This window comes from Pholcus phalangioides, unplaced genomic scaffold (genome assembly GCF_987345545.1).
Source record: "Pholcus phalangioides strain wild (caught in Gottingen) unplaced genomic scaffold, Ppha-v1.0 ptg000028l_1, whole genome shotgun sequence".
NCBI lineage: Eukaryota > Metazoa > Arthropoda > Arachnida > Araneae > Pholcidae > Pholcus > Pholcus phalangioides.
This window is the reverse complement of record NW_028301618.1, coordinates 4,838,173-4,855,838: the sequence shown is the minus strand read 5'-3', so window position 1 is coordinate 4,855,838 and position 17,666 is coordinate 4,838,173. Positions and strand designations below refer to the sequence as shown.

General features: G+C 37.6%; 1 protein-coding gene across 3 annotated transcripts in view; it reads left to right on the top strand.

The window, feature by feature from the left end:
* Positions 1-17,666, top strand: part of unc80 (unc80, NALCN channel complex subunit) — an 86,953-nt gene that overhangs the window by 27,162 nt on the left and 42,125 nt on the right. For all 3 annotated transcript variants that reach the window (XM_089252275.1, XM_089252274.1, XM_089252276.1), the window contains exons 19-31: positions 1,424-1,699; positions 1,902-2,092; positions 2,192-2,404; positions 6,318-6,453; positions 9,872-10,135; positions 10,277-10,387; positions 10,472-10,648; positions 11,279-11,472; positions 12,644-12,763; positions 15,570-15,659; positions 15,856-16,110; positions 16,262-16,400; positions 16,879-16,987. In XM_089252275.1, coding sequence (XP_089108401.1) covers positions 1,424-1,699; positions 1,902-2,092; positions 2,192-2,404; positions 6,318-6,453; positions 9,872-10,135; positions 10,277-10,387; positions 10,472-10,648; positions 11,279-11,472; positions 12,644-12,763; positions 15,570-15,659; positions 15,856-16,110; positions 16,262-16,400; positions 16,879-16,987 — 2,275 coding nt within the window. The remainder of the gene's footprint in view (positions 1-1,423; positions 1,700-1,901; positions 2,093-2,191; positions 2,405-6,317; positions 6,454-9,871; positions 10,136-10,276; positions 10,388-10,471; positions 10,649-11,278; positions 11,473-12,643; positions 12,764-15,569; positions 15,660-15,855; positions 16,111-16,261; positions 16,401-16,878; positions 16,988-17,666) is intronic.

Below are 17,666 nucleotides of genomic sequence, written 5' to 3'. Positions count from 1 at the left end.
CAGCTTGACAGGTTTTGGTGTAGGGTGGCTAGATGTCCTGAAAAGTCAGGACAGTCCCAGTTTTTTGCTAATAGTCATCACCAGCCATTGTCCCAAAAAGTGCTTTCGGGAGGCCTATTTTTCCCAGTTTTTAATTCGCTCAAAATTTAAATAATTGTTCAGTATTTAATTGGCAGAATGGCAGAACTGTTTTATTATGAAATTTTTTAAACTAATCATATATATTTTTGCTTTGAATCCAGTGAACTGTCATCAACATGGCTGCAAGTTGATAAAATGCTTATGTTACAAATCATAGCAGTATAGATTGCCCAACACGGAACTCAATCTCAAGGCCCTCCCCCTTACGGAACCCAGTGCAAAATAATCTTGAGTTCTCCTTTGTGGAATGAATGGTTTTCGATAATCTATGTATAAAAAATTGATTTCTGTGTGTGTTTGTATGTTCTTTATAAAAATAACAAACAGGGCTGACTTGAATGATAGGCTACTTTAAAAGTTTGTCAGAGTTGGACAAGTGCCCGAAATGGGCAAAAAATTGTCATGCAACAATGGTTTTGGGGCCTTAACAATCACTTTTGGAATGTTTACTTTGGTTACAGTATTACAAACAAAGCGTTTCAGACAAGTTTATTCCTTTACAATGGTTACAATGGTTTGTAACTTCTTAATTGCTCCCAGTATAAGGAGGAAATTTGAGCAGAGCTGGGTATTTTTGTTAGTTTGTCACATTATTCAGAATATTCTGAACATTTTCATAGTTTTAGAGCAGCCACATTGTTTTTTTGTATAAAAGTATTTTTGAATTAATATTTTTCGTTACATTGAGCACGGCTTCTCTGCACAAACTCGAACTTGCGTATTCACAATACGGTGTCTTTTGATTCATCTCAACAGTATATAGCCGCTTCCAAAATATCTTCAATGACTTTGTACCCGTGCGAAGTAATTTTAGTAATATTTCTATTATCTTGTAAGTTTGCAATTGGACATTAAACTGAACAAACCATGCAAGGTCAACACCTTCTATAGGTCATATATTATTTTTAATGGGTGTTGACTAGGCCCAAGCTTTGTCACCAACGGGTGATTGTAGCCATTGCCTTACAATTCATCACTATAATGCTCCCTGAGAAAATCTTTCTCAGGGACATCTTTTTCAAGATATCCTGTTTTTTTTTTTTTTTTTGAAGGAATATGTCCCTACCCCCCCCCCCCCCCCCCGCCCCCATTTTCTCAGCTATATAATCTGGTCACCCTACCCTATCTTGGTGGATTTCGATCATTCGTGGTACCACTACCAGTTTCAGTGCATGAGAGCTAGTTAGATTAATCATGCCTCAGCAGAGCGGTAGTGCATGCAAATGAGTTCTTGTGAATTTTTGTTTGAATCACTGACACTTTTAATTTTATTGGTTCAAAGTGAATTGGCTGAAAGGGGACAAGTCCAAGCACAGCGATTTCAGTTTCACTGAGGAAGGAAGTTCTCCAACGGGTGGCTTTGGTGATGGTATCTCGTTTCCGGAGAGACTGTCGAGAGGTGCCAGCATAATCAGCAGAACGCCAAGACTCGGCCTGAAGACGACCACTCAAGTCAGCGTAACGCTTTCAAAGGCAAGAAAGCGAATGGAAGACCATCTGAATAAGTTTGGTTTTGGCAGAAGCAAGAATAAACACGGTAGTTTTGAAGAACCATTAGGTGAGAAGTTGATATTCATGAGAAACTGTTTTATAAATATAGAAAAAGCATAATTATCTTTCATAAATGGATTAGTTTCAATCATAATTGCCATTTTCTTTTTTAATTTGTCAATATTCAGTGTAATTTGATAAATGGCATATTTTTTTGTTTATCGAATATTATCCTTTCTTGTTAATTTTTTTTCTTCCATTCCATACAGACATCAGCCGAAGAAATTCGTGTGATTTTGATCATGGTTTAAAAGAAGGAGAATTTCTGGTTGCGAAGGAGAGTAAATTAGTCAATATTCTCGCCGTGAAAGATGGCATGCAACGATTTTCTTTTCTTCTGGAAGCTTGTCATGCTGGCAGTATACCCGATGCAGTATTCTTGGCAGCTGCCTTAGATTTGGTATGTATATATTTTAGTCACTTTGGCTATAACTGACATTTATTCTTTTACTATCTCAATTTTATCAAAAATTTTTATTTTTGGCTTTTGTTTTTGAAGAAAGCACCTGTAGTTGCGAGAGCAGCCTTGTATTTGGAATGTGCATATTTTGTTCACCGCTGTAACAAAGGATGTTGGCCATCTTGGATGAAGCTGAGTCTTCCAGTGTTTCGTCCATCAGGACCTCTTACTCATCGTGGAACTGTGGCAGGCGTAAAACGTTCTCACACATTTCAGAAGACTGCTGGACGGTTATTTTATCAATGGGCAGAGGTAGGGAAAATGGTATTATATAATTGTATGTAAAGTTAAAAACAACTAAAACGATACCTGATACAGCAATAACTCTCTCTACAATGGTAATTTTTCATATCTACTTTGAAATTGCCTTTAACCTAATAAACTCCTCTCTGTTAAATGACATCCTCTACTACGATAACTTCTTCTATAACAATATTTTTTTGTAGCATTGAAAAAATATAGAAGGAAACAGCAAACTCTTTTCTTCAACTAATCTCTGTGAAACAGGTTTTGTTCTGCTTCCTTTTCCTGAATGCTTGTTTAGGTGTGTTATCAGATTTTTTTTTCACCCTATCTGCACTCCCACCAGCTAGTAAATTAGTTAGCTTTCTTTGAACAACCTTCTTTGGAGTATTACCGGCAATACCTTTTGGGTATTGTCTGTCCCACATGCAGAAGGCTTCTTCATTATTTGAGAATAGCAGCACTACTGTAGTTGTATGCAGGTTTTCTGACCACCACCTTGTCCCTTTTTTAGGACTTGTTGTCCTAAAAAAGTAAAGGCCGGTCATCCGTTGTTGTGATCACTGGATCACAACAACATTGAAACCTTACGTGCGATGAGACGGGATAAGTGCCAAGGCACACTTCTACTATTGTAACTTCATTGTGTTTATGAGACGATCTAGCTCACACCATGACAGGGCGTGACGCCTTACTGATTAAATCGTTGAATCAGTCTTAAGCAAGGAAGTTCAGAGGAAGTCGTGAGGAAGGATATTCTTGGATATAAGAAAAGCTTTTGATTCAATAAATCACGATATTCCCTTTCGAAAATGTATTCAATTGGCATCAGGGGTGGCACACACGATTTGATGAAATCATACTTGAAAAATAGAATCCAAAGAGTCAGATGTTCAAGTTTCTACAGTTCTCCTTTAATAATTAAAAGGGGAGTCCCTCAGGGCTCAGTTTTAGGTACCTTATTGTTTCAAATATTCATAAATGACTTTTGCGACATTGATATTTTTGGTAAAATTATTTGCTTCGCTGATGATACGGTGGTCATGTATGCAAGTAATGATCCACTAGAGGTATTGAACCAAAAAATAAATGAAGATCTTTTAAAAATTCGGAATTGGTTTCTTATTAATGATCTGGAAATTAATATTGAAAAGAGCAAATACATGAAATTTTCCCTACGAGATAATTCTCCTGACCCTATTCAATTGATATACCATACTAACCAATGTAATCTCACATCATGTTCATGTAACTGTCTTAAAGCTGTCAAGAGTATTAAATATCTCGGCCTCTATTTCGATAATAATTAAAAATGGAAATCACACGTAAACTTTCTACATAATAAATTGAGGTACATGATTTTCAATTTTTTTCATCTCAGAAGTCAGGTTAATAAAGTGCTCATCAGAAATATGTATTTTTCGTGGTTTCAATCACAAATATATTACGGTCTTTGTATATATGGTGGAGATTACAATAGTAATATTCGTCCTATAATTAATCTACAAAGAAAAGTAATTCGACTAATATATAATGACTATAACACCCAGTCTAATATTCTTTTCCGTAATGCTGACGTCTTAACTGTTCGTCAGCTGTACTTGCTAAAAGTTGCAATTACTCTGTACAAAAAACAATACCATTTGCCCATGCGCACTACAGTAAATCCACGTAGACCAAATTGTATTTTTTCTATTCCACATGCACACAAAGATATTTTGCAAAAACACTTCATTTTCATAGCGCCAAGGTTCTTCAATTCAATACCTTATGAAATGTAAACAATTACAAATCTGCCTCATTTCAAAAGAAAACTTAAAGAATATCTTCACTCAATAAATGATATTGAAATTTATTTTCACGTAGCTCCATAACTGCAAATCTTATTAATCCCTTTTTATGTGTAATTAAAGTAGCACTCCGAAAGCCAGCCACAATATGTACATGTATATACACACACACATTTTTTCCCTCCCCCTTTTTCTTTTTTACTTCAACATAATGAACACATTATAAATATTTACTAATTAATTTCAAAATACTTGTACTACTAATTAACTTGATTTTGTATTTATGATTATTTTTGTGTTTGAATTTATGTATATATATTTTTTTTCCCATGAAACGTTTGTATCAGTTTTTAATTTTTTTTTCATGATCATAACCCCAGTATTGGCAGCCATTGCCTCTTAGGTAGTGTTATTTTTGCGAATGTAACTGTTATTTAATAAAATAAATTGAAATTGAAGTCGTAAGTCAGCACATCTCTAGCTGGCTTTTATATAGCAGCATTCCCACAATGCCTCACTGAAGAACCAATCACAACATTGAAGGTGCGGTATTAGCTTGTATCTGATTTACATAATTTCATGAGAAAAGGAAATATTGTAAACATTATAATATTGAATCTGGCAACCAAACATAAATTGGCGGCCGATAGGTGGACAAAATCCTGCCGGTCGATCCCGGAGACAAAATATATAAACAATAACTAGAATAAAGGACGATTTCCACGGGGGCCCAATTGGTAACGTTACAATCGGACTCATTCGCCATTAATTGTGTTTCGACGCAACATTTAGGTCTAATTTAAAGGAATACCACAGTGTTTCTAAAACTGCGTTGCGGCTCCTAGGAGCGTCATGGCAAGCTGTAAATATTGATTTGTGCTCCTATTTTTAAGGATTAAAGTAATTGATTTCTTATCAAATGTTTTTATTTTTTAAATTCACTCGCGTTCCCCCTTTCATTAAGACACCCTATTTTATTAATCCAAACCCCCCAGGTGGTGGTCGTTACTCACAGTTTGAAACCACTGATATAAGAAAACAGTCCAACATCGTTCATTTTGTCGAATGAGAAAAGGTCACAGAAAAGTCACAAAATTTTAATTTTGGTATTTGGTAGACACCCTGAAATGCATGTTTTCCTGTGTCAAAATAGATCAAGTACTGATAAATTATGAATCAAAGTCACATATGTCAACAATGTATATTTTCTCTAATTTTAGTCACTCAAATTTTTGTTGTCGTATTATGTTTTTCCTTTCAAAGTAATTTTAATTATTGTTATCACCACTTGCACTAGCACATGCAATGGGGAAGGAAGGGGTTCCTTGAGCCAACATTCAAACCCTATAAGCAACCATTAGAAATCCAGAGTTGCCAACTGCTACGGATTGTCCGTAGTTCCTACGAATGGCTAAACTAATTGCAGACTATGATGATAATGAACTATTTCTAGTGATACAGACTACTTTACCACACACCAACTCCAGTTATATATCACCATACGGCAATTTCCAACCATTAAAGTTGTGGGTGGGAAATGCTCCATGTATCTATGGTCGCCCCAGACTCGGTAGGTAAAGAAATTGTTTCTCTTCTTGCCTGGATTTGAACCAGTGGACCTTGACAGTAACCTTCATAGTAAAACGAGCATTTTACCACTACACCACTCGGACGCTTGATGATGCAGACTGCGAAAAACTGAGTGAAATGCTTGCAGCGCTATGATTGCAGCACGGTGAGATAATGCCTCTCGATATAACAATAATCCCTCTTCAACAATATTTTTCTCTGACTTGCAGAATATTGTTGTATCGTGGTTTCACTGTAATCACATCGGCAGTCTTTCAGCCTTCTAAATTCAATGTTATAAAGATTTTTTTTATCTCAAACATTTTGACACTATTTAGCACAAAATGACTGGAATTTAAAATATTGTCGTCGCGACCTGTAAACACATTGGCATTATATTGGAGACAAATGGGGAAAAAATATTTTTAAATAGTTCCTTGAAGCTTTCATAAGTGGTAAAATCGGTCAGAATCTAATTATCATGGTGATATCACATTTGCTGAAAAAAGTTGATAATGATTTGCTGAATAGATTAGTAAGACCTTTGCATGTGTGTTCAATAGGCTATCGGTCGTCGTTTGGATGAGCTGCTTGAAGATGAACAGAATAAGCAGACTAATGTTGTGACCAGTGATTTAGAAGAGAGCAAAAAAAGGCAATTAAGGATCGAAGATGAGGAAGAAGACTTCCTTGATGAAGGTAGCTTGTAAATGTTTTGCAATATATCAAGTTCATTGTATAAAAAAAAAAAAATCAATATTTCTAATAGTATTGGTGGGAGGGTGTCAAAATTCTAGGATGCATTTCAAAAATAAGCATGGAATCTACTGATTGGCATATGAGAAGGTTTGCAGTAACATGTATAGAAGGCAGCAGCACCACAATAAAGCACAAAATGAACATTACTTAGATAACTGCATTAGGACCACACATACACTCAGAATACATATATATATTAACTTGATATATAATATAAACTTGAATCATGAAATTCCTGAATCATGCATTGGTTGAATTGGTACATGTAGCATGTGCTAATTCATTAGAAATTCCATAGAGGAATGTTTGCAAGAGGTGCATCATGTCAAGTTAAGTAGTATTAACATGCTCGCCATGGTTGAGATTTTTTTTTTTTGAAAAATACAAAACGGAAAAGAAACAACTTAAAATTTCATTTACAGATAGTGCTGTACTGTGACAATAAAATCTAATGGGAACAATTGTGGTAATATTAGAGTTTAGTAACATATTTGTGGCAATCTTAGTGATGTCACTGGCGTAAATGCATCAAATAGCCAAACATTCAGAAAATGACCTGTACAAATTCAATTCACAAATTCCAATGCTACTTTTTCCACCTTTTATCTATTAAAGACACACATTCTTCTACAACCTCGATTCTAGGTTAAAATACAGTGACAATGTCAAAGCTTAATTCTGTTACATATACCTGCTAATATAAATCGTTGAAGACAATGAATTACTTAATCATGAAATATTGCTCAATCCATGGCCTACGTGCCAAATGCGGCTCTTCAAGTCATCTGATGTGGCCTGCAACCTCAAACCTAATTTTATAAAAATAAACTTAGTGGCACATTTCTAGATCACTAAAGTGACCTGGGGTGTAGTTCCACAGCACTTGAGTAGCCTATGATATATTCCCCCGATCACTTAAGTGGCCCGAAGTACATTCCCAGATCACTTGAGTGACCTGAACCTGTGGTGCTGTTCCAGATGACTCAATCAAATGGTCCTCGACACGTTACAAATTAATGAAGTGACCCCTATTTTCCTAAAAATTTAACACCCTTGACTTATTTGATGTGTATGTCTTGTAAAGGGTCAAGACTAGATGCCTGGTCAGCCAGGGCAAGTATGCATTTTGCTGCCCCCTTGCAATGTTGAAAGAGAAGTTAAAGGGTCGAATTTGCACCCCCTCTGGTCCAGCGCCCAGGGCACCAGACTTGCTACTCTCTAATTGTGTGACCTTGATCTTTTAATTTTTCAATTTTTCAGCGCTAGTTAACTTCTTTCTTTACCCTTAAACTGCTCCCATTGCAAATAGATGATGAGTTCGGTAGGCTGTTAAATCAGGTAATTGATGGTTTCAATTCATGGCGGGGGAAGGGAAAAAGGCAAGGTTCTCTTGCAAATATGGAAAGGCATATCTCAGAACATTTGCAAAATTTAAGTTATCTAAAAACTGTCTCGAAAGACATGGCCCCCACCGGGGTGGAGCTGACAGGGCTCCAGCCTGGGGGGGTCCAGGATGATTTTTGTATTTTTTTTTGTATTTTCACACTATGATTTCATTATAGAAGAACATGTGAAAAATCTGGTTTGGGGCCCATCAAAGGTTCTAGCCGAAAGGCCCTGCTGCAGGATGTTGGGGGGCCATGTCGAGAGACCATAACAAGCATATCAGGACAAACTGAATTCTCGCTCAATGATTTATTTATTCAACATCAATTTTTGAAATATTCTGAGGACTTTCCCATCTACTTGCCTATTTTCCATTAAAAGTTTCACTGGCAAAGATATCGGTTGAATTTCACGTAATGTTTGAACATTGATGGTAATTCACCAAATATCACCAGTGAATCAATTATAAACATAACACCCTACACGATAGAAATGTGATGTATGTGGATTTTTTTTGTCACTTGCCATAATCTGAGGTTAACTGAACAATGATATTGCATGAAGTATTGTAATAATTGAACAATATAAGTCACAAAACGCTTGAACACACTTGAAAGTTTGGTTTAATGTACAAAACTATTTTACGAGAAATTAGCAGCTTATAGAGATAGATGGCTTTTTCTCAGCCCAGGATATCAAGGAAACATTTTATTTTCTGGTCAGTCATCCATTAAAAGTCATCCTGTTTCTGCCGGGACTCGAACCCAGGCCCTTTTTGCATACCGGGCAAGCATGCTACCATCTACACTACTGGAGACACAACCCTGCCTTATTTCACGCACCGTGGCATGAGGCTCTGAAGTAGACACATTAGTAGCCTCTCTTAACCTCAGGAGTTCGAGTCCCGGTGGAGACAGTTCAGGAGTTCGAATCCCGGTGCCTGGGTTCAAGTCCCGGTGGAGACAGGATAACTTTTCTTTCCGAGTTCACCTCAGCATGGTATCCAGAAAATAAAATGTTTCCTTAGCAGCTTATCTTCCTATTTTTTCTGCTGTTGCATTCACTACGGATATGCAAATAATCTTATGCCACACAGCTATAGAGAATTTCTGTTTTTTGCAGTCTTTCATGATTGGTGTTAGTTATGATTTTCACAGGCCTGTAGCCAGAAATATCGTTTAGGGGGGGAGCGAAGTGATAGAACAATAGATTTGGCCATCTTTCTTCCCCTTTTTCGGTCATTTTCTCACATTTTGAGGGTGGGGTGACCAGACCCACAAGTCGCTGCTATGGTGGTCGAGTGGTCATAGTGACGGACTTGCATTGCAAGGACCCAGGTTCTAACCCCATCGTCGCCATAGTGGTGGTCGGCTGAAGTTGGTTTTCTGTGGTTCCCAACTTCAAGGCGCAAATGCGAGCCGATCTCCCCATTAAAAAGTCTTGCCACAGAGAGCAACAGACCTACAAACAGCACAAATGCAATTCAATCATAACACATCACTCACTTCACTTCTGAAATATAGATGGCAGCACTGAAAAATCGAACACAACACTACATATGCACTCAGACTGTTAGGTACACACACAGTTTCACCTCCATCACAACTCACTAGGTAGTAAATCGCCCATAAATGGTGATAGACCTGATTTGTGCTCGGCTTGAAAGAAAGAAAAACCCACAAGTCCTCCCCTCCCCCGCTATGGCCTTCAATTTTCATGTAGATTTTTCTTAACCATGATTTGATACCTCACCCCAGTGTTTCATATATAACCCCGAAAATTAATTTTTTTAGAACTATAGCTAATAATGGCTGTAGCTAAGAGAGAAGCTATTAGAAGCTGTAGCTAATACGGATATGGGGGCCGAATTCTCAGCTATATAGCTTAGAAACTGTAGCTAATGCTGAGGGAAAAAATTTTAAGTTGGATTACATATGATTTTTTTTTTTGTTTCTTCCATTTCTTTGTCTAGCATGTGTTAATCCCAATAGCTCAGACTGCCCACCCGCCTTGAAAGTGGCCGCCTGCCAACTCCTGCTAGAGATAACCGCATTCATGAGAGAGACCTTCCAGTATCTTCCACAAAAGTCATCTCGGTCATCATGCAGGGAAAAGCACATCTTTCAGCAGCAGAACATGACTGCCAACCGTCGTTGGAGCATGGCCCTGAGTAGTTTAGGTTTTAGTCAGAATTCTGCACATAGCATATCCTCCTTGGCTGAACAGATCCACCCAGGTACTGTTCGAAATTGCTTGTAGCTAAAACCGTTTTGCCGTGAAGATGTTTTTATTTCCATCAAATTGTATCTTCACATTTAAAACTTGAAGAACATTACCTGCTTTGGCTCACTAAAAGCTTTAATTTTTCAATCATTAGCGCCCCCTGGTGAACGACGAATTAGCTTTTTCTTACATGATGCTGATGGAGATGAATCAGAAAACAGCAGCAATGCTACAGTCGTCATACAGGATGACGATGAGAAGAAAGGTAAGCTAAAAGAATTAGTCTACTTGTGTACTTTCCTCACCTGCTCTCAAAGGTTGCCATTCGTTAAGTTTTTTATTTTTACAGGAGTTCGAAAATTCCCACCAGGGAGGCATCTTCTCAGAAGAGGCCCAGGATCTACAAGTCATGGCTCAAGCTTTAAACGTCGCAGTTTGAAACTTAAGAAACCTGGAGTTGGGGGTGGAGGTGACAGAAGGTCAAGAGCAAGGTCATCAACATTCGCTGAAGATCAAGAAGATCTTGGTTAGTAAAAAAAAAAAAAAACCCTTGATGCTTGTTCCTTCAATTACCCTCAATTTTTTTTAGTATGCCTTAAGGCGTGTATACATCAGCGTGCAAATCATGCAATGAAAGCCTTTTCTTTCAAGCTGTTTCAACTGGACCCACTTAGAATCAGTTTTTTCAACAAACACAAAGGAAGTTTGTGTACCCACAAATGGATTAAAACCACTGCAGGGGGTTGTACATTGCAAGATCAGCATGATAATGTATACACACCTTTATAATGTTTCTAGGGACATACAGGGTGGTTGTAGTTAAACTGACACTACTCAGACCTATGTAGTGCCCATTCTGGTGATTATACTTTTTTGTAACCTGGTATATAGACCATAGGGGAAAACTGCAATAAAAAGTGCCACTTTTTCACCTGGTGGTTGAAAATTAAACTATTTTTTACTGCAGTTTTCTTTTCCCCCCATGGTCCACATAACCTGTACAACAAGTTTTAACAAAATACGTCCGCCAGAATGGGCACTACGTAGGTCTGAGTAGTGTCAGTTTAATTGTAACCACCCTGTATTTAGACTACTAATATTGAATAAAAGATTCAGTAACATCAGTGTTTTTTACCTCCACTCTTTTTCTTGTCAGTTCTGAAACGTTCTGACAGCATCAAGTCAAGGAGGAAAGTAAGTGCAGTATCTGATCGCAGTGACACGAGTGAACGTGGAGATATAAGCGGCGACGAATCACCTGGTGTTTTGAGTGATGACCAGCTACCAGAGAGTCCAGAAGACATCGAAAATGATGACAGTACACTAACCAAGCATCTACCATGGCTTAAGGTGAGTAAAAATTTGATAGTGTGTATAGACATAGTATCTCAAACTATTTCTTTGTATCGTATTTCGATTCTCACTGGTAATTGAGCTTCTGTGAATGAATACTATAAATCAATAATTGGAAGATTAGAATGAAGCGGAACGTCGCTAAAAGAATACATCATATATAAAACTAAATCTATACAACAATACTTCTTTTTTCATTTGATCATTTTTATCTCACCGCAGTCATTTTCTGCACACAATGGCCAATTACACCATAACCTACAATTTATTGCCGATTCAGAATGGCAGTGCACAACATTTTGCCTTTTTTATACTGGCCAAGAAGTTGGTGTGCTAACCCTTCAGTGTAAGACTCCCTGTGGTAACAATCATATTCTGTGATCATGTTGTCACCGTTTCTGTTGTACCTCCGTGCCAGGAAAGTTTCTGACAAGGACGGATCAGGTATCGAACTCGCAACACTTTTAAATATCCTTTGGTACTTTTTAGATGAGTATTTTATTGACATAGGCTACAGCACCACCTATTTTTTTAAATTAAATAATCCAATTTTTCATTTGAATTTGCCTTTGACCTACCGTTAGAAAAGCACTTGATACAATGTCACACTCTACTATTTGAAATCTCATGTTAACTAACCGTGTAAAGTGCATTTCAACCATTGGTTCTAAGCCACAGTTCTGCAGAGGGATTTTAGAGGGTCCGTGGGATTAGATGAGAAAAAAATAACTCATTTTTGCATCACTATGTACTGAATACGGGGGAACCCCTGTTTTGTGGACACTGGTGGGACAGAAAAAATTGTCCGTAAAAGAGGGTAGACCATTAACCAGGGCTTCGAAACATATACTTTTATTGTACAAGGAAAATTATAATTTGGTTGAAAAAAAGGGGTTATTGTTAAGAGGTTGTTTTACTGTATTATTTACAAAAGGGGTCTGTGGCCTTCACTTTATAAGCACAGGGGCGTCCATGGAATACAAAAGGTTAAGAACCCCTGATTTACACGGAACTCTTCATTTTTTCATTTTAGAATGATTTCTTTGTTTTGCATTAACAAATTATTTAAATGTGCATTGGGTCATGATGTATTTATATTCCATGTGTGTAAAAGATGTCAAATATCATAGATCGTCATTATTAATATTTATTTATTTTTCCCCTGCAGACTGTAGTTCAGATGGCTGGCAGTTTCAATTACACGTGCCCTCATCAGTACTTCTGCCAGCAAAACTGTTACCGTAGGCAGATGCGATCTTGCAATCGACTGATGAAAGCGGTGCGCAAAGTAAGCCCATTTCACTCATTCATGTTCAGAAACACGTGTTGACATTTATTCTTGCAGTGCAGCTTATTTTTCAAAAAATGGTATGCAGAACATCGGGGGGGGGGGGGGGGGTCCTCTGCATAGGTTTTAGAACAGACCAGAAATTAAACTGAAAATGTAGTGAGGTGCTGAGACGTAACGCAGGGGTCCTTGATTTTTTGACCAAGGCCTGCTTTGCAAATCTTTCACTTGGTTTTTCTACAAACTGGAATTGTTCAGAACTTGTACAAGTTACTGCGGCTGTAAACCTGGCCAGAACTTGAACAATTTCAATCTCTAGATTTTAAATTAATAAAAAATTGAAAATGGACTACTCATCTTGACGCAGTATAAATTAAAATATATATATATATAACGATAACATAAAGTAGTTCCAAACACGATTGCATTTAGGTGTTGTTCTGTCCTGTAAACATTAATTGAAATGAGAGTTTTTTCTTTTGTAATGCATCATGCTAGAACAGTGTTTTTCAATTAGCGCTTACCCGATTGGTTATATATATATATATATAACAAAAAGTGAATGAAAAGGATGTGCCCACATGCTAACGAAACCAATCGGGTAAGCGCTAATTGAAAAACACTGTTCTAGCATGATGCATCACAAAAGGAAAAACTCTCATTTCAATTAATGTTTACAAGACAGAACACACCTAAATGCAATCGTGTTTGGAACTACTTTATGTTATCATTATATTGCTTGAGGCTGTCACAACAGGGATTAGATATAATATATACACAATACATAAAAATTCTAAGTTATTTGGCCATTACTTTTCATAAATCGCTTGCAAGATTTTACTTGCAACTGTGGCAAACCACTTCAGCGGTTTTGTGTGAAAGTCCACCCCCCACCCACTAACAAACAAGGAGATAATTCTAAGAAGGCTCTACCTTAATGGGGCTTGGTGGCTGAGGTTGATAAGTAAACATTAGCTTATTGTAGCAAATATGATCAGAAGTTTTTTGATTCCAACACTGTTCAGTCCTTGTGACATTAAGTTGGTTTTCTGTGGTTCTCAACTTTAACACATGAATGCAATTTGATCTCCCTGTTAAAAAGTCTCGCTGCAAAGAGCAGCAGATTTTACAGACGTACAAATTTTGAATCCTCACACTTCACTCTTAATTTGAAATATAGATGGCAGCACTAAAAATTCACACAGAACACTAGATACCCACTCAGACTGTTAGGTACAGTGAGTTCTGCTTATAACTTTTTTTTTTAAATTGTCATGAGAAAAAAATGTTTTAAGCGGAGAAAAATGCTTCAAACAAGAGATATCTATGAGTATTAGTGAAAGTAGGGACCATGGAAATAAGTTTTACTAGGAGGGAAAATGTTCCAAGTGGGAATGTTATTAGCTGGATCCATTGTACACATGCACACTTCTGATACAACCCACTTAGTAATAAATTGCCCATGGCGATAGATCATAGTTGTGCTAGGTTTGAAAGAAAGAAAGTCCTTGTGACTGTGTTTTTCTGCATTTGATATAATGTACAGCACATAGCCACTGCAGTCAGTGCGCACATGGGCATAGATACGGGGGGGGGGGCATTGCCCCCCAGCATCAAAGGTGGAGTCGACTGATCTAATGTATATATTGTTCCAGATAATTTTCCACAAGACTTCAATGTTGCAAAACAAGAAGCGGTTCGACAGAAAAACACAGATTTATTTACAGAACAGCACTTTTCACATATTTACAAGCTAATCGGAGAGCTAACAACTTTCTCGCAAAGTTTAAACACAACTGACTGAATCTCCTTGAGCCTGCCATCTTGTGTGCGCCACGGTATTTATAACCCCGGAGAAACTTCGAGAAAAAGAACATTCCACAAGATTCTATTTTACAGTTTCCTAGTCGGCAGCGCCACCATACGGACTGCCCGGAGGGGCGTTGAATCACTGTTTGGAGGGGGCGGGACTTTCTAGATTTTTCTTTACACGCCCTGCCAGTTCTCCACCAATCACAGTCATTTCCGCCAAACCGAAACCGGTATTAACCGATTTCGATATTTTGAGAGCCATCAGAAGATTGCGATAAAGACTTGCGCCATCTATCGTTCATAATTCGTAACAATATGAATTGACATCATCATCACCGTGTCCCCCCCCCCCCCAGCAATGACATTGCTCCCCACACTTCTAAGTCAATCTCCGCCTATGAGTGCACACCAAGTGATTAGTGTCCAAACCTATCTGAGAAAGACAAGAAGGAAAAGCCATTTTCAGAATCTACTCTAAACTATAGGTCTGCCTTAATTGACTCTCGTGTACATAAAATAATCGTGACTGGGTAAAAATGATGAAATAAGATGCTTTGTAATTGACTAGACATCCAGTAGAAAGGATGTTTCAATTTTTTTGTAGGGGGGAACTTATATACTAATACAGATGTCACTTGCTTTAAGTGGTCTCAGTTATCACAATTTTGAAAAGTTTATTTAAAAAATTGTAACCTGTGAATATTGGCCTGGAGTTTGATTTTAATGATGAAAATGAGCTTGCAAATTGGAGGCATGACCAGAGCCACACCTAGAAATGGAAATTAACTCTATCACCCAGGGCCAGTATCCATTCTGGCACCCGCTCTCTGTAATTTTGAACAAAAAAAAGAGTAAACTCAGTAGTGGTTCAGTGCCTGGGGCATCAGAACCCCCTGTCCTCCCCTAGTTGTGGCCCTGGGTATGCCAATAACCAATTTGTGTGAAGCGAAAGACACCTGTATTGGTTTTTATTTTGTGTGTTTTCTATTCCTAGGTGTATGGAGAGGATTTTGGCACCATGTTGGATCCGGAAAAACAACAAGATGACAAAAACTATGTCAAGAAAGACAAGAAGATTAAAAAAGTAAGTTTTTGGAAAGTTGAATAAAAATATGCATATAAAAATGGAAGTAACAGGCGCCTAAATTTTATGTTTTTATATAAGTATAGTGATGTAAGTCTCCTGCTTTCTGTGGGAAGTAGAGAAATAGATTTAATGTGTAACTCTTTTTTTGCGGAATGAAATTAGAGTTGTGATCAATTGTGTATGTGGTTTACAGATAATAACAGCACCCAGCTCTCCTCTTCGTCGCAAGGCGAGCGTAGCCCATAACTTGGACAAATTGGAGAGGCCCGGTGAAGTTCCTCACTTGGGAGCATTTAGATCTTTGCACAGCAGCACGACGTTCCTTGCTCATGACATTGAGGCGGGTGTGCATGCCGAGAAAAACGAACCCAAGATTCCACCTTCGACCCAAACCGACCAGAAGAAAGCTAAGGAAGAATTACCCATCCTCAAGTACATCAAGTCCCAGGTACATTAGCAGTATCAGCAGATGTTTTTAACTTCCCGATAAATTCCATGGAACTCTATTCATCTGTTTTAGAACCACTCTCTGTGAAAACTAGGATAACTAAAACTCTCATAATAATTTATATGCATTTCTGTTTTCTTACTTTTTGCAGGTCAAAAACTTGTTTCATTGCACGTTGTCAACAGTGGTGAGGGGAGCTGTTGTGATGCCGGAAGATCAATTCACGTACATCCTGTCTGTTACATGGGAACTCTTACTCGAAACTGATCAACAAATGACCTCTGCTGCTGGTATGTCACAGTACATTTCACACATTTCAACACACTTCATTTTTTTGTACAATAAAGTAGTGCAAAATTATTCGTTAGATGAGAAAGAGCTAAGAATCTTTGCTGAATTGGTGTCGCACATAAATCAGTGACCTCTATTCAATAGCCAAGCTTTAATCACTGAAATCACTCCAAGAATCTCCAACAGGTTCTTGGACTCCTTGTTAGGAACTTTTGCATTAGACTGTGTTTGTTTTTTTCCCCCAAATAGTCTGAATGAATGCCAGAACTTTGCCACTGGACTTATCCCGTTGCTGAGATCTCTTCCAGCTCAGCTTCGTGGCAGAGTCCAGAAATGCTAATCCCAAATAGTCGACCATTATTTTATGGTTCTTACTTGCGAACCAGTATTGCTATCATTTGATTGTATTGCAGCCAAATGATTTATTAATGGAAATATGTGTAGTATTAATGAAAATACTTCTTAATGAATTTACAGCTGTAGCATTCATTTTGGCATCAGTAAAATCGCCAGAAGCTGCTTCACAGTTGCTTCATAGAGAGTTGAAACATGAGGAGACTTCAAACAGAGTAAAAGCTATCCTGAAGTAAGAATTAAAATCCATTTCTTTTACTTTAAAAATATTTATTTTTTCATGGTCAAGGCCCGATTTCTGCATGGGCAAGTAAGCATTTGGCCACCCTGGACTTTGAACAACATTTATTCATTGACTAACTTTAAGCAATAGCTCAATTTTATTATTTTGAAAAAACATTGAAAATATGTTCCAGAAAAGACCAGTTTTTTTTCTACAACAGATGCGACATCAAGTGTTAGGTTTGTTGACCCAAGTCCCCATCCTGATCCTTAATCAGGGCTGCTCGACCTTTCATAGGCTGTGGTGGATGGACCACTCAAGATGCTAAATTAAGAGTAGCAAGCCACAACAAAATAAAATAATTCAAAAAGTTTTGAATAAAAATTTGCTATTTTCCACGAGACTTATTTTCATTGGGGATTTGAATCCAGGTTTAGTGAATTTCTGGAATGAAAAAATAAAAGTAATGAGATGCATTCTGGGACCCACTGGAGCAGAGTGAAAACCAAACAAAACTATGATCTATCGCCATGGGCAATTAATTACCAAGTGGGTTGTATTGGAAGTGTGCACGTGTACAATGGATCCAGCTAATAACATTCCCACTTGGAACATTTTCCCTCCTAGTAAGACTTATTTTCATGGTCCCTACTTTTACTAATACTCATCAATATTTCTTGTTTGAAGC